Below are 23,558 nucleotides of genomic sequence, written 5' to 3'. Positions count from 1 at the left end.
TATCTTATAGACATTGCGTCCTTCTCATTCTTCATTCAAAAAAGAATCGTTCAAATTCGAGTCACTCAGCCTTTTTTTTTTTCATAATAAAAAACAAAGGATTGTTATGAATGATATTTATTATATGACTATTCTCATGCCGGTCACTATGTAATATCTCAATAGTTGAACACCTTCCTATGTAAATCCTACGTCTATAACTAGGCACTCTAATAAGAAGGAAATACACTCACATTTCTCCACCAAATCTCTATATTCCCTCGTGTTCTTTGTATTTCTTATACTTTATTTCCAACACGTTAGGGGGAGAAATGACAGATTTAAGAACATCATGAATAAGCGTTGATACATCCATTCTTGTCTCATAAGTGACGTAAATTAATCTGTTCCATGCCTAAAGCATGACAAATATGTATAGGTTCTAAACTTGGGCTTCCCGTGGCCGCAAGTGGAGATTAATAAAGTTCATACCTTAATTGAAAATAACTCTCGTAGTTCACCTCGGCTCCAATCGAGCCGCGCCGACGCCACCATCAGGCAACCTCTGCTGCCGTGTCCACCATACAGGCCCCTGCCCACGTATCTCGAGCTGCCCCATGGTAACACTGTAAAGAATTGCTTTCTAAGTTTACTTAATCCTCTAGTAAAGATAGAATTAAATCAATTTTATAAGTAGTTGACTCCATCTCCAAAAGGCTTTTACTATAAGTCAGAGGATTCAATGCAGTTGAAGAACAAATTTGTGGCAGATTTACTCAACTTGGACTTCTCATGTCCCACACCTCCTAAGCGTAGCACAACAAATGTGTGGTATTTTTGGAGTTGACACGTGAACTTTGACCTAGAGACGAGAATGCCTTCATTAAATTAGTGTGACCTACATTTGCAATTCAATCTTCAAAACGACTTGAATTAACTACGACTTCTCCAAGCTATCCAGTCTATGGCAAAGAAAAAAGTCAAAGCTGTAAAAGAGATGATTAATAACTAAATCATTATCTTTATACCTTCCTTATTGAAGACATACTCAATCAAGCAAAGAATCACAATCAGATCCAATCAAGAATTTCACAACAGTTTAAGGAAATTATTTAATTAATAATATTTTCAAGATAATTATTTCCTACTACATTCAATAGATGACACACTTTGGTCAATTGGACGTCAACACATGGCATGACAATCCTTACACATGTGACCGGCTATCTCCCTATAAGTACTTCATTCTCTACCAAATTCTGATAAGCGTTTGTTGTGCAATTAAACTTTAAACTCTCTCATTTCAAAGAAGCTGTCTTCAACATCGGAGATTTATTAAGTAAAACCTTCTTAGCTCTTGAATCGACAACCTTGATCATTGATCAAATGTATTTAATTATTTTGTTGCTACAAATTCTTCAAAATTAAAAGCGATTTTTTGCTAATCACAAATTCGAATTTCTCGTGAAACTCTTACTATAGAGAACAAAAGGTTATCTACCTACAACTTGCTATTAGAAAAATTTGACAAAAAAAAAAATAATAAAAAATAAAAGAGCACTCCCACATCGCCACGTGTAACGAGGCCGAAGGGTCCGTTAAAAGTGACGAGAGTTTCCTTGTAGTTGACGTTACTAATACGGTGCAGTGGTGCCGGTGGAACGCGAGCGCACCAGGCTTCCTTCTTTCTTTATTAAAAGCGAGCCCCGCGTAACCACCGCAACGCCGTTAAAATATAAAAGCCCCATAATTCAAAAGCAAATAAAACCCCAAGATAAAACAAAAATCATAAATAAAAAAATATCAACACAAAAAAAAACCCATAAAAAAATCCAACCGACCGCCAACCAACACCTCTCCCGATCTCTCTCTCTGACTTCTCCATCTCTCTTTTCCGACGCGTTTTAGGGTTTGTTTTCCGTCTGTAGAATTGAATCCCTCAGGGTTTCCTTGTTCCGTTTTGGATCTGAATTTTCGCAAATTTCCCAATTCGTTTCGGTTTCGAAATTCTGATATTTTGGGAAAGTTGTCGGCTTTCGATTTCCTTCCGTTATTAGGGTTTTGGGTATTTCTTCACTATTAAAAACCTTTCGTCCTGCCTTATTTTCTCCGCCTTTCGTAGATTCTAGGGTTTGGGTTCAAGATCCTGTTATCTTTCTAGTGGAATTCTAGGGCTTTCTGATATTTATTCGAAAGGATTTTTCTTTTTTTTTTTCTTCTTTTTCAAATTCGTTTTGGGATGCTGAGATGGTGAGTTCAGAGCGATTGAGTGATCCGCTGTCGCCTCCTCAAGCGGCGGCGAGGCAGTACGGAGTGACAAAGCCAATATCGACTGCGGGGCCTACCGAAGTCGATATTCAGAGGACATTGGAGTTGGAGAAGGTTTGTGCTATCGAATTTTGGGAATATTGATTATTTTTTGGTTCTTAATGTTCTGTTTGTGAATATTTTGTTTCTGGGTGTTTGAAGTTTTTGGTTGAAGCTGGGCTTTATGAGAGCAAAGAGGAAGTTGCCAAGAGAGAGGAGGTTCTTCGGCGTATCGGGCAGGTGATTATTTGCCCTTTTTAAACAAATCGTGTGCTAATGAACACTTAATACAGTTTTAGTATTGTAGACTTGTTGAGTCAATAGGAGAGAGTGATTAGGAATTTATGGTTTAGGACAGTAATTATTTGTCATTACTTTGATAATTGTTTTGATGCCTACCCATGTTCCAAATCAGAATCTAATATGCAGAATATAAATCTCTCTCAGTTGATTGCCTTCTTTTGTTTGTCCTAATTGTAGGTGTGATTTATTTTAGTATTATCAAATTTGTTTGTCCTATATATTCCAAGTTGCCTAATTTTTCGGTTTAAGTGCCAATTTTAAACACAAATATGCACTGGAATGGTGTTTATATCCAATGGGTTTTGATGTGTAATTAAATTTTGTGGCATACCTGAACATCGAATAGGTTTTCTGATGTTTAGAATAAGAACAACTAGAAGACTGAAAAGTCTGAAAATATTCTGGACTTCAGTAAGGGCAATGATCTTGTATTAGTGTATGATGTCAAAGCTTCAAAGGAGTAAAAAGTTGCAGACGGAGGGTTATAGAGGTAAAGTTAGAGTACGTGTCTTGTATAAATTATAGTATCCCTTAAAAAATATGACTAATAAAGTAGGAAAAGCTAACTTGTATGCATGAACAGGATGATAGCCTGGACACGCAACTATTTTTGTTACTAAAATCATTCCCTTGGAATAAAGGTCATGGTTTTGGGTTTGATGTGTTTCTGATTAAAGGTCATGCTTTTAGGTATATCAGCCTTATGGGATCTGCGATTACTTTATATGTTAATCGGCATTGACATTTTGTTTTTGTTCCTTTTATAATAATCAATTTATTTTTACTGAATTGTCATTTTCAACTTTCCCATTCCCCATCTTCTGATTGTTAGATTGTCAAGGATTGGGTGAAGCAACTTACTCGCTTGAGAGGATACACAGATCAAATGGTTGAGGATGCTAATGCTCTTATTTTTACATTTGGCTCCTATAGACTCGGGGTAAGTATGGTTGCTTTTGATTTTGTTTGCGGAATTTCTTTTTGTGGTCTGAATTGGTTTGTGAGAGAGAGGGAAAAAATGCTTGGAAATTCAAAATGCTTTAATGTTGCCCCATCAACTTTTACTAATTTGTTATTCTTATTTGCCAATGATTTTGGTTTTGCATGTTCAGATTTTACTTGCGCACTTTTATTTTTTATGTAGGTGCATGGTCCTGGTGCTGACATAGACACATTATGTGTTGGGCCATCCTATATCAATCGAGAGGTAACCATTGACGGGAAACAGGTTTTCCATGGAGTTCTGAGTCTTGTCATTGTTCACTGTATGAGTGTATATTTATTCAGTACTGTTATGTCATCTTCAGGAAGACTTTTTCTTTGTATTGCACAACATTCTGGCTCAGATGGAAGAGGTGACCGAACTGCAACCAGTTCCAGATGCTCATGTTCCTGTAATGAAATTTAAGTTTGACGGAATATCCATCGACCTCCTTTATGCTAGTATTTCTCTCTTGGTTGTACCAGAAGTAAGTATTGAACTCTTGTTAAACTTGAAAATAAAAAAAAAAATTAAAACCAAGTGTCATGGAATTATTGAAGTGCAACACTTTATTTTTTCTGAAGTTGATGTGCTATTTTGTGGATGAGATGGTTTAGGGGTTTTCTTTTTCCTCTCTCTATGTTTGCTTTTTGTTATTTGTATGATGTCCCATGCGGGTTGGCCACAGGCTTGGACTGCATTTGCTGTCTTGGATAGATTAATTTGTCTCGTTCTTACCTTGATGCCTCTTCTGGATGAATAAGGACCTGTGTGCCTTCACTGCAAATCAAAATGAATGCAAACCATGTATACGTTAGCTGTTTCTATTTAGTAGAACTCTGCAGTACATAGAAAAATATAATAAAACATTCTTCACATGTAATTCAAGAGAAATATAAGTGTTCAGTTGGCTATCTGAATGAATAATCTTAGCTTATAAAATTCCTTTACGGTGTTTGTAGGAAAATAGGTTTTGTACAATACCAGGTTCAGCTACTTATTTTCTTTAGCTAATTTTCATTTTGTCAAGGTGCATTGCATTTTAGAATGGTTTTAATTTGTCATGTTAATCACATTTTTTTTTTTTTTGTAGCGTTGGCATTTACCCTCTTCATATTTTTTGCCTAATCGCTCTAGAGATTTTTTTTTTTTTTTAATTAAACAGGACCTGGACATTTCTGATGTATCTCTGTTGTATGATATCGATGAGCCTACTGTTCGAAGTCTTAATGGCTGCAGGGTCGCTGATCAAATTCTAAAGCTTGTTCCAAATGTTGAGGTGAAATGCTTCCTATCGAATGGGTTTATTTTTTCTGCCAATTGCTGGTTTTTATTTTGTTAAGACATATATTTACTGGAGTGTTGAATCTCTCCTGTGGTACTTTTTTGGTTGTAGCATTTTTGTACAACACTCAGATGCTTGAAGTTTTGGGCAAAAAGACGCGGTGTTTATTCCAATGTGAGTGCCTCCTCACTTAATAAGTTATATTATGTTTTTTATTTGTTATTTTTCAACATTTAAGCTGACTGCGTCCTGTTTTGAAAATATGTAAGGTTACTGGATTTCTTGGCGGAGTGAACTGGGCTCTTCTTGTTGCCCGGGTTTGCCAGCTTTATCCCAATGCAGTTCCCAGCATGCTGGTTTCTCGATTCTTTAGGGTCTATACGCAGTGGCGTTGGCCAAATCCTGTCATGTTGTGTCCCATCGAAGAGGATGAACTCGGCTTTTCTGTTTGGGACCCTCGCAAATATCCTCGTGACCGGACTCATCATATGCCAATTATTACTCCTGCATACCCTTGTATGAATTCTAGCTATAATGTTTCACAAAGTACTCTGCGTGTTATGGTCGAGCAGTTCCGTTACGGAAACAAAATCTGTGAGGTTTGTACTTGTTCTGTTCCCTTGCCCGCCCTTTTCATGTTGATGACTTGCGTGCTTGGAAAGGCTGGGTGGAATCTCGGCTGAGGCAACTAACTCTAATGACTGACTATTTTATCCTTTTTTCTTTTAATTTTTTAAATCCAGGAAGTGGAATTGAATAAAGCTCAATGGTGTGCTTTGTTTGAGCCGTACTTGTTCTTTGAAAGCTACAAAAACTATCTCCAGGTTGATATAGTTGCTGCTGATGTTGATGACTTGCGTGCTTGGAAAGGCTGGGTGGAATCTCGGCTGAGGCAACTAACTCTAATGGTAATAATCTTTATTTTTGGCTTCTCTTAAAAATAGAAATGTTAGTATATTTGTGGCTCTTATTTTGGTGTGTCTTTTACATTTGCAGATTGAACGAGATACTCTAGGGATGTTACAGTGCCATCCTTATCCGCATGAATATTTTGATGTGAATAAACAATGTGCACATGGTGCATTTTTTATGGGTTTGCAGAGGAAACAGGGTGAAAAGGTTCAGGGTCAGCAGTTTGATATACGAGGGACTGTTGATAAGTTCAGGCATTCCATTAATATGTACATGTTTTGGAAACCAGGGATGGAAATTTATGTTTCTCACGTTCGTAGAAGGCAACTTCCTCTTTATGTGTACCCTGATGGTTGTAAACGACCTCAACCATCTAGAGTTGTCGCCCAGCAGCAGGCTAATGATGGCGAAGTTTGTGGGAGTGGTTCTAGCGAGAGACACCTGAAGAGGAAGGATCTTGACGGGGTGGAGGTGAATCAAGATACTACACCACAGAAACGGCAATCTACTAGCCCTCCGCCCCATGATTCAGTTTCTCCTGTAATTATCAGTCACAATGCAAGCAGTGCATCTCCAGAGCCTTCAGATAAAGGTTTTAGCATGGAAGTAGTAGAGTCAAATAAAAGAACGCTGTCTGGTGAAATGGAACCTGAATATGCCTCCAATTCCAGTACTATTACACATTTTTCAAGCAAGGGCAGTTGTGATGATGCTGGATTTGGATTAGTGGCTGGTATCTGTGAAGGGAACACTAGGAGCGTCGACGGAAGCAGTGTTGGGAGTCACAACCCAGGATATTTGCAGGGTGATGTATGTGAGGCAGACTCCAAGGGTCTTTTAGATAATGGATGCGTAAATGGAAACCTACAGCAAAATGGATCCCATGAAGCATTAGAGGTTTTGGATTTAAGTTCCTTTACTTGGACTCAGTTTTTTGGTGAAACATTTGCATTATCTGGTTGCTTTCTTTTGCAACATAGTATTCTGATAGTTGGATGGCGTCTTAATTTCTTCAATCTAACTCAGACTCTATGACCAAATGCACCAATGGCATAAAAGTAGCAACATCTGAGGTATCTCGAACACTAATGCCAGTCCTGCCAGGATCTGCGTTGGTCCTCATTTGTGCTGCACATGTTTAAACATTGGACATTTGGGAATACCCTGCACCATAACTAGCTCGTTTTCATTTTCATTAAGATCTCTTATCTTGGAGCTTTAGTTTGTTCTGACCAATCTACCTAATTTCTTTTTATCTTTATATTTTTGTTTTGCATTTGACTAAGAAGGTGAACGCTGCATTTGGGATGGTACTCAATTCCAGCGAGGGAGTAAACTCAGAACAAATAACAGGGTTGAGGCATGTGTATTGAACTTCTACATACATTTTTCTTGATTATTTGACGTATTGTTTATCTTTATGCTTCGCCTTTTGCTGTGGTAATGACAGGTTTAGCCTAACATCAACGGCCTGAGCATGTTGAATCTTAGTGGATTTCTCTGAAATTTGGGGACTCAAAAAATGAGAGGACGAAAGCCAGCAGCTCGGGTAAGTGTTCTTTTTATTGCTGGCTTTCATTTCGTTCTTTTCCAGGCTTGCTTGTCTATACAACCTTGCGGATGAAGCCAGGGGATTCGAACTGGAAGTCATCTTTATGTACAATTTTCATCTTTAGCATGTGTGAATTATGTTTATCGGCTTAAGTTTTGAGCTTGGATGCTCTTAAGAGTCTTAAGAGAATTTATTCAGGTGCTCGTTGAACTTCTGCAGATAGGCATTAGGTTTTTACTTTTCGTCGTCTGGGCGGGTGTGGCAAAGGGTTTTTACCCTTCGTCGTCTTAGGTTTCTCCAGATCCATGAAAAAAACCAAAAAAATTGAAATAAGAAAAAAAAAAACGTTTATAGTTTCTTCTTTTGGGAACAGTCGTCATGTTTGTGTGGCTTATGTAATGTGCTCAATGTGCACTGGTATTAGGACCTTTTTGTTTCGAGTTTGGGTGGGACCATTGTTGAGGTTATGTCTAAACCTTTGTACATTATATGCTATGTAATGAATATTTAAAACGACCCCATCTCCATCTCTCGTTACTTGTTCGTTAGAGAGAATGTCTGGTTTAGATTGTTTATTTATTAATCCTGCCAAAATCAGAATACTGTACGGTTTGCACTCTTGTAATGCATTGAACTAAAGACGCCATACCGTCCGGTTCGCCCCGATTTAAGAGATTCATAAACGTGGTGTTTGTGACTTGATTTCGAATCTTGATAAAGCATTTTATCCTCGTTGGAATCAAGCTACCCAAATAATTCCTGGAATTTGAGAGTTTTAACTGGGATTGTGCAAATATATGGTTGAATTCCCGTTAGAAATACACGTGTTGACAACAATGTCCGATTTTGGTTATTTATCTCCCAACAAATGCCAAACTTGAAGGTTGTATTGTTTGGACAATATCTTTTGGGAAACAATGGTTTTATCAATGTTGGCATTTGCTTATTTGTGTACAGTCGAATCGGACTTTTCTTATGTTGAACTCACACTGAAGTAGTTCAAGAGGTTTCTAGAAAAGTTAAAAAGAGGATAACCACCCAAACTTGTAGGAAAAAGGAAAAATTCCTTGTCAGCCTTCGGTGCCAAAATCGATCGCATGGACACCAGTTGCGGGACTAATTTTTAGGGTCGAAATAAGACAAACTGAAATATAGGTATTTTAGAAGTTTGGTTATGGACTCAACTACTCCGATCAAATTGAGCTGCTTAAACGAACTAGCAATCCCACCATATCTTGTTGTACTCCGTAAAGGTAGCAAAGTCTGCGCATTTTGTTGAGATTGACCATTCTTGCTCTGCAAGACACATAATCTTAATCCACTGGGGATCATACATGTTTTCTATATCCTTGGAGATTCATAAAATATAAGGATTGACATACACCGCAAGTAATTATATTCCTTAAAAGGACACAATATCTAATCCTAGATATCCTCTTAGATTCTTCCGGTTTAATAGGAATTTTATATCCTAAAAGATCTATTTCCCAACTAGTATAAACACTCTCATTTAGGGTTCATCTTGGGTGATGCAATAAACACAATTCACTCATGCATGCTCTTTGTTTATTTTCTTGCCTACTGCTTGAGTCTCAATATTGCTTACTAGCTTGACCGTCAGAGAGCTTTTGATCAGTACCTTAGGTTAATCGTGGTTATTTGTCCTCTTATAGGTATCAACATTTGTGTAGCTCCTCCGTCCACGATAGTGCATGATTTTGATTCCAACACTGACCAACTATTAGTGTAGTACACCGACCAACTAGTAGTGTAGTGGTACTTCTCAGTTCTTACCAAGACTCAAATTTAGATTCTCTCTTTCCAGATAGAATGATGTGTCACCAATGAGAAACAAGCACATTAATTGATACTTAGTAATAATTCAATCATCTACAACCACATCATTGAGTTTATAAATTTGGTTTAAAAAATTTGTTCTCCCTAACATTAACTTTTAAAATTTGTTATACACATCATTCACTATTCTTAACATAACCCCATCATTTTTATATTAAGATGGAGTTGATTTCAGTTACCCTTTACATTCAATATAATCATCTTTTCGTCGTCAGCTTAAATATGAATATGTAAAACAAGAAAAAAATGTGTATACAAATTTTCCTTATTGAAATTAAAACAATCACTGTTCTAAAAATCTCCGTCTAGGCGCTAGAGGGTTGGCCAACACCCCGATTAATGCCTAGACGTTTGAAAATTAAGAAATGACGCCTATACCTGCTTTGGTGCCCACCTAGACCGCCTAGACACCCACCTAGCCCCCCCCCCCCCAAACCCGCTTAGGTTGCGACCCACTTAGACAGAAAATAGATAACTTTTATTTTGCATTTTATTATATGCATGTTCCCTATGTTTTCATTATGTTCCAATACTTCCTAATATATATGTCATTCTATTTTGTAGTTTATAATGAAATTATATATATTTTAAGTATAAACAAACACTTATTTACACGAAATATAATAGATTTACTTAAATCCGCTTAGGTACCTGCCTAGCCGCCTAGGCGCTAGGCCTAACTCTCCGCTCAACTAGCACCTAGTGTCTTTTAGAACCTTGAAAATTATTAATAGTTTCAGTCACATTAAGCCATTTAATAGGAAATTCTAAATCCATATCCTTCATTTAAAATCTTTTTATATAGCTACTTAGTACTACGGTGTAGTTGTAATCTTCTTCACTTGTAAATGAGAAACTTTAGGTTTAATTTCCGCCAGAAAAGAATTTGAAACACATAATTGTTAGCTCATTGTCAAGTTTAACTTAATTCGCACCCCTTAATATAAATAATATGATTTGTTGAAGAAAAACTTTCCATCTAATAATTCATGCTTTGTTTTGACCCGTTAAAATTTGCATCACACTGCCCCAACCAAAAAAACACAGCATTTCATTTACTTGTCCACAAACAACTCCAAACCCGAAATAAACCGAAACAATGGGGAGGAAGGCGGTGATAATCGTTACCGCAACGGCCGTTTGCGCCGTGGCGGCGGTTTTGGTGGTGCGCCACCGCATGCGGAGCTCGGGACGGTGGGCCCGGGCATCCGCCATCATCAAGGAGCTCGAGGAGAAGTGTGGCACCCCCACTGAGAAGCTGAGGCAGGTGGCTGACGCCATGGCTGTGGAGATGCATGCCGGCCTCGCTTCCGAAGGAGGCAGTAAGCTCAAGATGATCATTAGCTATGTCGACAAACTCCCCACTGGGTACGTAGATATTCAATCAATCTAATGACCCTTTTGATTTCCTGACATGCATATATGTGTAATGTATATTCTGGATCGACTTGTACCGTTTGATCTGTTTTGGGTCTGATTGATGTGGGGAGCTTTTGTTTTTGCTTATATTGATTTGGGTCTCCATCTTTGGATTCAAAGTCCATTTCTTGATCTCTTTGGTGTATATTTTTGGAGTAAGCTCTAAAGTTTTAATCTTTCTTTATAAATGAAGTGAAGGTTTCGGTTAAATATTCGCAGTTGCGAAAAGGGTTGATCAAATTTTGTCCAAATCTTGCTTTTGAAGGTTGATCTCTTCTTGATCAATTTTGGTGTAGAATTTGATGTGTGAATTGTACATTGCGTTTGTTTCGTAGTACTTGGACAGTTGTGTCATATTGAAATTTTCTGCTGTCAGATTTTGACATCTCTATTTCCTATTTCAGGAATGAGAAAGGGTTGTTTTATGCATTGGATCTCGGAGGAACAAACTTCCGTGTGCTGAGGGTGCATTTGGGGGGAAAGGGTCGTGGAATTATTAGTCAAGAATTTATTGAGGTCTCAATTCCTGAAAATCTTATGGTTGGGACTTCAGACGTAAGTAGATTATCGCTAACTAAGCCAATGTAAATTAATGTTTTTGTGTGAAATCACCTCTCAAATCTAAAGAATGATTGTGATTTCAGGCACTTTTTGACTACATTGCGGCAGAACTTGCTAAGTTTGTTGCTAAAGAAGGTCAAGATCATCAACCCCCTCCTGGCAGGCAGAGGGAACTAGGTTTTACCTTCTCATTCCCTGTGCTGCAATCATCAATTAATTCAGGGGACCCTTATTAAGTGGACGAAAGGCTTTTCTATAGATGATGCAGTTCAGTCCTCATTACTTTAGTACTTTGGCTCCTTTAATTCTCTATTACTTTTGTTCTCCGTAGTTTAATGTTTTCTATATTCTCCAATGGTAATCTCTTGTGAAGAAAGTGAATATCAGCACTTATAAAGTGTAGGTATATTAGTGCGAGGGATTTAGTAATACATTTGTCCATCTGCTACAGCTACTATTTTACTCCACTTTCCCCTGTTAAAAGAAAGTTATTTCACTTGAGTCCTAGAATTCATAAGATAAAGAATTCCGTGAATCAGTAACTAGTGATTGTGGTTCAGTTTCTGAGAAATAGTTGTCCTCATAATCCTGAAACTTCAGAATTGTTAAAGTTAGCATTTGTTTCTTAACAATTGTAGTTGGTGTCACTTCTTACTGTCTTTTCAGTGAGCTTCATCAACTATAAACAATGCACAGCAAAAATACTCTAGTCCATTTCCCCGGCCAGCCATTTCATTCAACAGTGCAAAATACTCTAGTATATTATGTTCATTTGAAGCAATAAGTAGTATCTAGTATTTAAATTATTGCATGATGTGCAATAATAAACATATTCTAAACTCGCGAAACCTGTTTTGCACTCGTATTTCAACCTTCATGACTAACTCTTGATGCTGAATAGGTTGGCCAAGATGTAGTGGCTGCACTCAGTAAAGCCATTGAAAGAACAGGCCTTGATATGTGTGTATCTGCTCTGGTAAGTAAAACTTGATGAGTTATTTTCAGTTATTAATAAAAGGCCTTTGTGTTGATTCTATGAATATATTTATTGGCTTTGCGTTGGTACGACATAAAAATGCTTTTTCAGATCAATTATAATTTAAAATTAAGTGTTAGTGGTCACTTTATCACCAGGTTAATGACACAATTGGGACATTAGCTGGAGGTAGGTATGTCAATCAGGATGTTGTCGCTGCTGTGATTTTAGGTACAGGGACAAATGCAGCATATGTGGAACGTGCACAAGCAATACCAAAATGGCATGGTCTGCTACCTAAATCAGGAGAGATGGTTAGCAACTCCTTCACGGCTTCACAGCCATCGACTTGTGTCAATTTCATATTCACTACTTCAAAAAAAATAAAAAAAATAAAAATTATTTTCAAACTTTTGTTTAGCCTTAGGGTTGTGCGATTATGAAAACCAATAGCAACTGAAAATTATAAAGTGAATTTCGAAGCTGCTGACTGTGGACTGTAGGTTATCAACATGGAATGGGGTAACTTTAAGTCAGCTCACCTTCCATTGACAGAATATGATCACTCATTGGATACTGAAAGTTTGAACCCTGGTGATCAGGTGATTGTACTTATATACTTCTTCAATTTGTCTATCTTTTCTTTTCTAACGAACTCTATAATACATTTATTTTAATGTCGTTGAACTGATTCTTTAGATTTTTGAGAAGATAATTTCTGGAATGTACTTGGGAGAAATTGTTCGCAGAGTTCTTTGTAGGATTGCTGAAGAAGCTTCCCTTTTTGGTGACACTATTCCACCAAAGTTAAAAGTTCCTTTCAATTTGAGGTTGTCCCGTACATCAACTATGTAGTTGTAGCTGTATATGTTGACGTTTAGTACATATAGTTTTACTTTCCTTACATTTTTTAGATTCTTTGGATTTATTATAGCCTTTGGGATTTTGTTTCCCGCTAAGCAGTTAAAATGTGAGCTTTGAATCATGCAGGACACCTGACATGTCTGCGATGCATCAGGATGCATCCTCTGATCTTAGGGTGGTACGAGAAAAATTGAAGAATGTATTGGAGGTGTGCTTAATTTTCACTTTAAACTATTAATATCAGAAGTGGCCTTCGAAAGACGTATAAAGAGGTTGAATCTAAGGACGATGCTCTTATCTTCACATGAATGACTTTAAATGTTGTTGGCCATACTAATCCAATAAGTTTGTGTAGATTAAAATTTTTGAAGTGTTCTAATTCTGTTTCAGATATCAAATACTTCTCTTAAAGTAAGAAAAGTTATTGTTGAGCTCTGCAATATAGTTGCTACACGTGGGGCACGCCTTGCTGCTGCTGGAGTCTTGGGTGTACTGAAAAAGCTGGGAAGAGACGCGGTCAAGGATGGGGAAAACAAGAAGACAGTGGTAGCTTTGGATGGTGGATTATACGAGCATTACACTGAATATAGCAAGTGCATGGAGAATACTCTACGAGAATTGCTTGGAGAGGAAGTTGCTGAAACTATTGTTATTGAGCACTCTAATGATGGGTCTGGGATTGGAGCTGCCCTTCTCGCTGCCTCTCACTCACAATACCCTGGAATTGATGAATCCTGAGTTTATCAGGATGGTAGTAGAGCTTTTTGCTGAAGAAGGTTTCACATTTTTGGCGTTTTAATCTTTCTCCAAGTTCCAACTAGAACATCTCCCATTTTTTTCATCCCTCTTCTGCTCTGCTCATTCACCTACCGAATGTGTTTTTTTTTGGTGAATTTTAGTTTGTGACTTTGCAGAATGTGCAAGAGAGGTGGATTTATTGTATAAAGGCAGGACCTGTAAGCGGCCATGCTATACTGCTTCGGCCTGCAAATTACCATTTCGTTGTTACCTCGTGGAAATTCTTAATTCTTATGTTCAAAATAATGTGGTGAAACGCTACTTGTAATCATGACGTTATTTCAATATACTTTTGGGATCCCGAGTCTCTAAATTTACCGTCCGTGCATTTTTATGGGTCACTAACATAAGTGAATCCCAAAAAGATTCAATTGAAGAACAAGACACCCATTCTCTTATCTATTTGTACCTATTCATCAAGATTACCTATTTCCGTAACTACTAGTCTATACCCTTCTTAAGAAAAAGGGCAAATGGAATATTAGTTATTGGAATTGAATTCTCAATTGGACAATTATGAATCACAAGTTGAAGCTTTTCCAACACGCAAACGTGAATTCTATTCTGATACGACGTGGATTGTTTTATTTCAATTAGATTAATTGAATGAGTAAGATCTGTCTAAATGCATGTGAATGCAAGGAAAATAAATTTAAACTATGCCATGCAAAATCAACAATAATGATTGATCGTAGTCTTCTTTTACGATGTACATCATATGCCGTAATTGTTTCACTCGTATCAAATATAAATCACAACACGGAGGTATGCCATAATTGTTTTCCCAGTATTACAACACCCCATTAACGCCATATCTAATATCAATTAAGGCACGCCTTAAAGAGCATTTATGGTGTGTTTTGCTTTAATTATTCACGACTACTAGAGTACATTGTATTGGAGAAAATATCTTTTACTACAGAGGCTTTTACTGCTTGGAGGTTCACGTCTACTAGAGTGTCGTATTTAACAAAATATAAGAACTATTAAACAAATAAAAACTTGTAACACATGTATGTTTGTACTGGAACAAATTAATTAATTCCACACATCCGGCCGCATATTGCTTTATTAATTCCTTTGATTAAGCCACAAAATGCATTAATCGTTTGATTGAGGTAACTGTCGAAGGTAAATGAAGGAATTGACAATCAACATAATGGTGTCAATTAACAATCAATCACACCCTATAATTTGTCCACAATCAGCTATTAGGCATCGACATTAATCGGTTTCCTTAATTAGTGTATAAATTAGGGGCTCAATCTAATACAATAGTGTGCTTCCAATCCTATAAAATAGGGGCTATGTGTGCACCGATATCTCAACGACACAAAAAATTTCCAGTAGTGGGTTTTGAAAGACACTGAGAGTGAGAGACTCTGAGATAAGATTAACTATGGAGATGAATGGAAGCAATTTAGGGTTTGTGGTTACGATGTTCTTGATGGCTGGGGTTGTTATCGGTCAATATGTCGATCCGGACTTTGTCGATTACTCACTTACTGATGCCGACTTCACAACTTTCGAAAACTTTCGAAACCCTAGTCCTGCAATCCCACCACAACATCAAAACCCTATTCCTGTTATCCCACCTCGTCTTAGAAACCCTAGCCCTGTAACCCCACCACCTTCTCAAGACATTATACCTGTCTTCCCCAAGTCATCACCTCCTCCACCTTTTCATCATACTCCTCCAAAAGGACACTCATGTCTGAGAAGATGCCGGAAAAACTGCACCAACGACAAGGTGATACTAAGAAGGGCATGCTTTGAGGCCTGCCCTTCTAATTGCAGGATTATTCACGAAGGTTCAAAATCACTAAAAAAGTGTCTACTTTCCTGCATTGAGGCTATACCCACTTATCCTGCCGCTGCTTTTGGTACGCTCTTTTAATTCATTTCTAGGTTTTTATTCACTTTCATTTTTCTTTTTGTATTATTTATCTAATTGCATATTTCTTTTAACATTTCGACAGTTGCTGAAAAGAACCATATTTTAGAGAACATGAAGAGCCAATTGGATACCTGCTACAATATCTGCATATCAAGAATTAGAATCGATAATTAGATATCGAATAGTAGAAAATGTTAGAGAGAAATCCACTCCCAAACAATATTGGTCTGAATATCGTATGTACTAACGAAATCTTTTTGTCTAATCATGAATTGAATAAGATAATTATTGTCTTTCTGGACATTTCGGTATTTAATTAGTTCCTTTTGTGTAATATTGTGTAATTTCCGATCTGTAATCTGTCTCACATAATCGTTTATGTTTTTTATTTGTTTACTCTTTATTGTTTGTAACCTCTGTTATCAATAAATATGTCATCGTTTTCCGTAAAAAATTTCTGAATGCTATGGTAAAGCTTCAGAATTCTTCTACCTCCTCGATCCGCATAAATACAGAATATTGACAATTTTCAAATTTTAACATTCTCATTTTATCTATCTGCGCTTCTCTTCTTTACTTTAGTTCTATGCTTTGGCAAATTAGTTTAAAATGGAAAATAAATGTGAAGCTAGAATTGTTTGTGTTAATGGCATGCTCAATATCAAATTATTGTTGTGTTAAGAGTAAGCCACACTTACCATCTATATGTACGGCAATTATTTATCATCTTGTGTGGCATCTTAGTTGAATATCCACATCATTTAAAATACTACAAAATAATTAAAAAGATCAAAAAGAAAAAAAGAAGAGAACAAACCCTAAAATCTAGCTGGGAACGTGAAACCTATTTTCAGGTTTACTTCTGTCATCTCTCCTCCTCCCTTCCCCCTCCTCCTTCCTTCCCCCACTCTTTCACAATCACCGTCTTTCACGTGAAGGATTCATCAGCGCTCCACTGATCTCCCTGTTTTGATTATTGACATAGGACATTCTAACAGAAAAGCATAGAATTGCCTCAAATCAGACATATTTTCCTACCAAGTGTTCTGGGCTCACAAGAACACGGCGGACCTTAGCTTCCTCTAAGACTTTGATGTCTGTCGAAGGACAAACTCGGCGACCTCAGCTTCCTTAAATTTTTGTTTTTATTTAATTTCATTTTAGCTTTATTTAAATAATAAAATCTTTATTTATTATTTAATTTTTATCTACATGGCACAATTGACTGTCACATCAGCAAAAATATAGAACATGCAGTTGCCACATCATTATTTAATAGTCAAACTAACATTTTAAATATAAAAAATGTATGAAATTGTAAAAAATACAAGTAAATATATGAAATTAAAATATTTTAAAATGATATATGAGGTTGCAATTGCATCCAAACTTAAGAATGTAAAATGTAACTTACGGTACAGAGAGCACCTTTATTTCCCAATTACTTGTACATTCTTACTCTTCTTCTATAATTCGTAGTTCTTGCATGTTTATGGCTCTGAAGGTAAATATTAATCTTTTAAGTTGGATTCAAGACGATTTTCTTAGGGGTGGGAAATTTTACCATTAACCGATTTACCGACCGATCATACCAGTCGGTTCATAATGATATGATATAGTTTTGGCTCATAATCGGTTGGCATTATACTGAAGAAACAATCAATGGTATGACTTTGGTATTGGATTTTGTGTACCGACAGTATGCCATACCAACCAATATATATATATATATTTGTTCTATTTAGATATTTTAGGTATTTTTTATATGCTTGACTCCTTAGTTTAGGGTTTTAAAAAATAAATGACACCTTAGTTTTAGGGTTTAAAAAATAAAGGTTCAATTTTTTTTCTAACTCTTGCACGACTTCGAGCAACCTTGATCTCTCAGTTTTCTTCTTCTCTTCAACACACACCACCCTGGTTATAAAGGGATCTTATAACCAGAACCATACTTTTGAGTGTTGAGTTTTTTGTTAATGCATTAGTTGCTACAATTGAATTTAGACAGTTATATTAGTTAGACCTTTGAGTTTGTGAACTTATAACTATTTGAATTATGTTTGCTGACAATTGTTGTTGGCTTATTAAGTTTTGATTTGATTTCCATTTTAATTTTTTAAGTCATGATTACGTTGACTTATCATCAATTGAAAAGTAGTAGCAAGCAACTTCTTTTTCTCTTTTCTGCTTTGTTGTTTACGGGTCGGTGCATGGTCTTGAGTTGTTGTTTTTGTAGCTTATTTGCAAACCACCAGTTGTGCCTATTTACCAACCGAACCAGCCAATAATTTTGGCTGAACCAATTTTTGACAACTGCAAGAAGACGGTTGGCTAGCGGTAACTGATTTTCAGTAATTATGTATATATGGTTGGCAGGTGGCACAAAGAATTTGGCACAGTTTGCCAACCGAACCCAGCCCTATATTTCCTTTTCTTGTCGAATAATTAGAGATATCTAATAAATTTAGTTTAAATTGTATTTAATTATGGTTTTTATGATATGTATAGGGAAGTGTTATTAGCACTCCAAAAATCTCATTCTACACTCCTCCTAAGTGTATTTTTCTTTCCTAATATAGAAAGTTTGGAGTGTAGAATGAGATTTTTGGAGTGCTAATAACAATTCCCTATGTATATTGTTAGAGTATATTCAATGGATATAGATTGTGACACTTGTCATTCATATGTAGAGTTAGTTAGTGAAGGTTGTTAGATTCTATTGCTTATAAATATACAAGTGTGATGTAATAACTTCTTCATTAAGAAATATAAAAGATTACATATTTTCCTCTTCTTCTTCATTTCTCAAGGTTGGTGAATTTTGTCGCAATTTCTAGGTTTTGCAGTGTTCGTACCTTTCGATTTGTAGGGTTTTCTACTACGATTCTCTGTCCTTCACGATATTAGTGTTTGAAAGGATTTGTGAGATAGTTCTTCTTTCTTCTCTGAATCAATTGATTTTTGCAATCATGGTGACTGCTTCACAACTGTAGATTGTTCAATCGCTGATTACTTCGCTTATTTCCACTGTTTCTACATCTGTGAATGTTAAACTTGATGATTCTAATTACTTGAACTGGCAATTTCAAATGCAATTACTACTTGATGGTCATGGAATTTCTGGATTTGTTGATGGTACTCATCCATGTCCTGCTAGATTTGTTAATTGCTATGTTGAATGCAGTGTTAAAATAATACCTCTAATTCTTCCACACAAGTTGAAAATGATGAATATGTTGTCTTACCACCACTATTAGTCACAACTCTTGACAATGTGCTAGTGTTTCCATCATTACCATATTGTGTCACAACAACCATCACAATCTTCATCAAGTTCACTATTTGTCCCTAGTTCCCAATTTGTACCTGTTGCTTTACCCTCCCATATTCTTGTACCCTATGCTGCTTCTGAGTCCATTACTAGCACTGCAAGTGAATCCTCCTCACTCCCTATGGATCTTTGTTTGATCCTGAAAGTCTTCAAATGGTTATTCCCCTTACTCCACTCAATAAGCATCCAATGCAGGCTAGAAGCAAGACTGGAATAATTAAGAAGAAGGCCTTATTGACAGTTCTAGCTGATTCTGAAACTGTTGATTTGTCTTTGGTTGAACCTGTAATATACAAGACTGTACTTAAGGTTCCGGTTTGGCTTAAAGCAATGCAGAAGGAAATTGGGGCTTTACATTCTTAGGGCACATGGTCTCTAGTTTCTCTTCCTTCATAGAAGAACTTAGTTGAGTGTAAGTGATTTTTAAAATTAAGAAGAACTCAGATGGTATTATTGCCAGGCATAAACTAGGTTGGTGGCAAAAGGGTTCAGTCAAGAACCAGGACTTGATTATGGAGAGACATTCAGTCCAGTGGTTAAACCTACTACTGTTAGGTTGGCTTTGGCTTTAGCTGCACATCATGGGTGGAAATTAAGGGAACTTTATGTTAAAAATGTATTCTTGCATGGCTTGTTGCAGGAAGAAGTGTACATGTCTCAACCTCCTGGTTTTGTATATGCACAGAATCCACACTTAGTTTGCAAACTTCATAAGTCTCTACATGGCTTGAAGTAAGCTCTAAGAGCATGGAATGAAAGGTTTACTGCATTTATACCTACCATTGGTTTTCAGATTCTTCTTTGTTTGTGAAGAAGATTGGCAGTGATATTGTGATTTTACTTTTCTATGTGGATGACATTATAATCACAGGGAGCTCTTCCTCTGTTATTCATCATGTTATTAACTCTTTCACATCTGAGTTTGATATAAAGGACTTAGGTGACCTGCACTATTTTCTTGGCATTCAAATCACCTCAATCAAAGCTAGGTTGTTCTTGTCTCAGTCCAAGTATGTGCAGGATTTGCTATACAAAACTGAGATCTTTGATTCTAAAAGTTGTGATATACCTAGTTTACCATACAATAGGCTTCTCAAGGATGATGGGGTTCCTTACAACAATCCCACTGCATATTGAAGCATTGTAGGTGCCCTAAAATATCTCACATTTATAAGGCCCGATATTGCTTTTTCAGTGCACCAAGTCTACCAGTTTATGCAAAATCCAATAATTTCACACTATACTGCTATCAAGTGCATACTTAGGTACTTGAAGGGTACAATGCATCATGGTATTACTTATTTAGAAAGGGATTTGGTATTAAAAGCTTTCAGTGATGTTGAATGGGCTGAAGATCCAAATGATCATAGATCAACCACATGTTTAGTTGTGTTTTTAGGATCTAATCCCATTTCTTGGTCTTCTAAGAAGCAACAAATGTTATCACAATCTTCCACAGAGGCACAATGTCCACTACTTCAACAAACTAGATTGGATTCAATAGTTGCTTTTATTTATGTAGATTAAAGTCATTGCTCTTCCTGTGCTATTTTGTGATAACTTATCTGGAATTGCCTTATCTTGTAATCATGTTCAGCATCAGGAAACCAAGCATATCAAAGTTGATGTTCATTTCATTCGAGAACGGATTGTCAAGAAGCAACTTGGAGTGCAATTTGTGTCTTCTCGAGAGCAGTTTGCATATATACTTACTAAGGGTCTCAGTGCATCCTTGTTGTAAACCCACTGCAACAATCTCATGCTTGGATTACTCAATCATGATCTTAAGGGGGGATGTTAGAGTATATTCAATGGATATAGATTGCGACACTTGTCATTCATATGTAGAGTTAGTTAGTGAAGGTTGTTAGATTCTATTGCTTATAAATATACAAGTGTGATGTAATAACTTCTTCATTAAGAAATATAAAAGATAACAGATTTTCCTCTTCTCTCTCTCCCTCTCTCTCTCTCTCTCTTCCAATCCTTTATTTCTCTCTCTAAGATACATATTCAAGAACTATTAGATTGATCAGCTATGGTTAACATATATTAACGTGTGAAGCTCTAATAAAAAGTGCTAACGTTCCAGTTTGCATGCCTACTAAGGTTTTTCATATCACTACTAGAAAGCCCCCTCGTGGAGAAGGTAAGTTTTTCGATTCATTTATTGGATTTGATCGAGGTTTTGGGGAAAAAGCACAGAAGTGATAAAGCCCATGTTCAATTATATAAATTGCCCTTTGCTGTAGGCCAATTTGACTAAACTATATTTAGGATTAGAAAGGGAGAGAGGCCGGCGGCAAAAGAGATTTAATTGTGAGGTGTGTGTTGTATCACCCATTGTGCCTTTATTTATAGTAGTAGGATAGGTTAAATTCTTACCGTAATAGGATTACAACTCTAATAGGATAATATCTACTAAGGAGAATATTCCAAAATATCCCTAGATACACTAAGATTTACATAATCACATTCCTATTCTAAATATGACTGCAAAACTCCCCCTTGAGTGTGGAAATACTCAAACAAAACATCGCATTAGATCTTTAGCAGTTGAGGTAGAATAGTTGATGAAGTCAGCGACACAACGAGCGAATGCGAGTCTGATGCGAGATTTATACGCACACAAATTAAACCCTCTTTTTGTCAAATTGTAGTATAAGTATAAGTAGGGATCGTTCTGGACCGGGGATTAGGAGGGATTGTTAATCACTTGGAAACTGACTCAAAAACGTAAAAACGTAATATAAAACACTAAACTAGACTCAAAGAATGTAAAACTAAACTTTAAAACACTAAAACAAACCAAAAGACTCAAACATTACCCAAAACACTCAAAACTGCCTAAAAACCACTTTCTGGGCAGTTTTGAGTACAAACACAAATTTGGACGAAATTAAGTTAAGACTTGACTCAAGACTCTTAAAAACACAAACTAAATTTAATTCTAACTAATCTAACACTTTAAAATAAATGGGGGATTGGTTTTGACGAATTTAAAACTAAAACAGAAACTTGGAAACAAAACAGATTGTACAAACGAAATTGATGGAATAGAATGATGAAAAACTAGTTAGAGGGTTCCTTATCCACACATGAACATAAGCATATAATTTGACTCCCAGTTATGACTTCAACAAACGATGAATGACAATGCTCCAAGTTAATTAGGTACGCTTAAATTAACCTTCAGATTTCCCTAGATTCATTGGATTGAATGGGATACGCATTACAACCAAATTATTCCTAATCAAAGTCCCTAACATGGAATACGCATGATAGAGACATTCAACAAAGATCATTAAGTTCAACGGAAATCATAAACATCGACTAGGCATTCATAACTATGGAATACGCATGTTAATCCAGCCTAGCGTTTACTAAACACAATCGTGACTAGCGATTTTTACTACTCATGAATATAAGTTCATAACGATTAGGTGAAATTCCCTTATATCCTAGCATCAAGTTTAGGCATGCAAATTAAGTGTCGACCCTCAACCCACATACATAAACAAGTTCTTAATCAAAACAGAAAAGTAAACCACATCTAAAGTTCATGAATTCATAACTGGAGTAAATCAAATCATAACCAACATATGTCCATGGCTTCAAATTCGCCTCTAACTAAGAAGAAATTAGTTCCACATGTTTAACATAATTGAACAACAAGTTAAATTAAACATGAAAACAGAAACAAGAAAAGAAAGAACAAATTGATGGAATTGAATGGATGGAAAGTTAACTACGGGGTTCATCTCCACACATGTTACACTTGCATAATAAAAAGATTTCCAATTGCATTTCAATAAACCATGAATTCTCAACACCCCGGGTTAATTAGGTCCGCTTAAATTAACCGTCAAGTTCTCCTTAAGTTAATGAATTGGATGGGTTAGCGCAACGCAATCCACAACATTCTCCAAAAGTCCTTTACGTGAACAGCACAATAAAGATACAATCAAAGATCATTAAGCATCATGAAAATTATAAGTATTGACGAGGCATTCGTTACTATGGAATACGCATGAAACTTATGCCAAGAATTCGTTTAACGCGATTGTTTATGAGCAACCTCCACTACTTGCGAATATAAGTTCGTAACTATTAGGTGAAACTCACTTATATTCTAGCGTCATATTCATGCATGAAAATTAAGCGCGCATTCTCAATAAACATACATAAATAAGTTATCAATCAAACGGTTAAACAAATTGAATCCACAACTTATGAAACGCAATTAGAAGTAATCAAATCAAAATGCAAGCATAAAAATATATTCAAATCACCCCCTAGCTAAAGGGGAGTTTTAGTTCCTCATGGTACAAAACAAAGAGAATCAAAGAAACACCTAAACATTCCAACAACTCAAACTTGAATTGTATGAACGTTTAGGCCCTCTTCTCTTCCATGCCTCATTCGTACAAAACAAAGAGTATTGAAATTAAACATAGAAATCAAAGAAACACCTAAACATTCCAACAACTCAAACTTGAATTGTATGAACGTTTAGGCACTATTCTCTTCCTCTT

The 23,558-nt window shown here is 36.3% G+C and overlaps 2 protein-coding genes and 1 pseudogene across 2 annotated transcripts; all 3 read left to right on the top strand.

Annotated features, from left to right (window-relative positions):
* The first annotated feature begins 1,744 nt into the window (after positions 1 to 1,744).
* On the top strand, positions 1,745 to 7,833 carry LOC103938896 (nuclear poly(A) polymerase 4-like). Its single transcript, XM_048587156.1, has 12 exons — positions 1,745 to 2,361; positions 2,449 to 2,526; positions 3,422 to 3,529; positions 3,734 to 3,796; positions 3,897 to 4,058; positions 4,737 to 4,850; positions 4,968 to 5,030; positions 5,126 to 5,455; positions 5,600 to 5,764; positions 5,853 to 6,665; positions 7,058 to 7,128; positions 7,219 to 7,833. Exons 1-12 carry the CDS (start codon positions 2,227 to 2,229, stop codon positions 7,241 to 7,243), a joined length of 2,127 nt encoding a protein of 708 aa, XP_048443113.1. The 5' UTR covers positions 1,745 to 2,226; the 3' UTR covers positions 7,244 to 7,833.
* Positions 7,834 to 10,178: 2,345 nt separating this feature from the next.
* On the top strand, positions 10,179 to 14,112 carry LOC125478677 (annotated as a pseudogene).
* Positions 14,113 to 15,133: 1,021 nt separating this feature from the next.
* On the top strand, positions 15,134 to 16,003 carry LOC125478690. Its single transcript, XM_048587108.1, has 2 exons — positions 15,134 to 15,678; positions 15,775 to 16,003. Exons 1-2 carry the CDS (start codon positions 15,195 to 15,197, stop codon positions 15,864 to 15,866), a joined length of 576 nt encoding a protein of 191 aa, XP_048443065.1. The 5' UTR covers positions 15,134 to 15,194; the 3' UTR covers positions 15,867 to 16,003.
* The last annotated feature ends 7,555 nt before the right edge of the window (positions 16,004 to 23,558 follow it).

The sequence above is a fragment of a genome, unplaced genomic scaffold (genome assembly GCF_019419815.1).
Source record: "Pyrus x bretschneideri cultivar Hongxiangsu unplaced genomic scaffold, Pyrus_bretschneideri_v1 Contig26, whole genome shotgun sequence".
Taxonomy (NCBI): Eukaryota; Viridiplantae; Streptophyta; class Magnoliopsida; order Rosales; family Rosaceae; genus Pyrus; species Pyrus x bretschneideri.
The sequence above is the reverse complement of the archived record's forward strand: the minus strand, read 5'-3'. Positions and strand labels throughout refer to the sequence as shown.

What these genes read in the sequence shown, in the direction of transcription:
- LOC103938896 (XM_048587156.1), top strand. Translation starts at nt 2,227, where the DNA reads ATGGTGAGTTCAGAGCGATTGAGTGATCCGCTGTCGCCTCCTCAAGCG. An exon ending in GATCCCATGAAGCATTAGAG is followed by an intron (nt 6,666 to 7,057) that starts GTTTTGGATTTA and finishes TTGACTAAGAAG; the next exon opens with GTGAACGCTGCATTTGGGAT. An exon ending in GAACAAATAACAGGGTTGAG is followed by an intron (nt 7,129 to 7,218) that starts GCATGTGTATTG and finishes TGGTAATGACAG; the next exon opens with GTTTAGCCTAACATCAACGG.
- LOC125478690 (XM_048587108.1), top strand. Translation starts at nt 15,195, where the DNA reads ATGGAGATGAATGGAAGCAATTTAGGGTTTGTGGTTACGATGTTCTTG. An exon ending in TTATCCTGCCGCTGCTTTTG is followed by an intron (nt 15,679 to 15,774) that starts GTACGCTCTTTT and finishes ACATTTCGACAG; the next exon opens with TTGCTGAAAAGAACCATATT.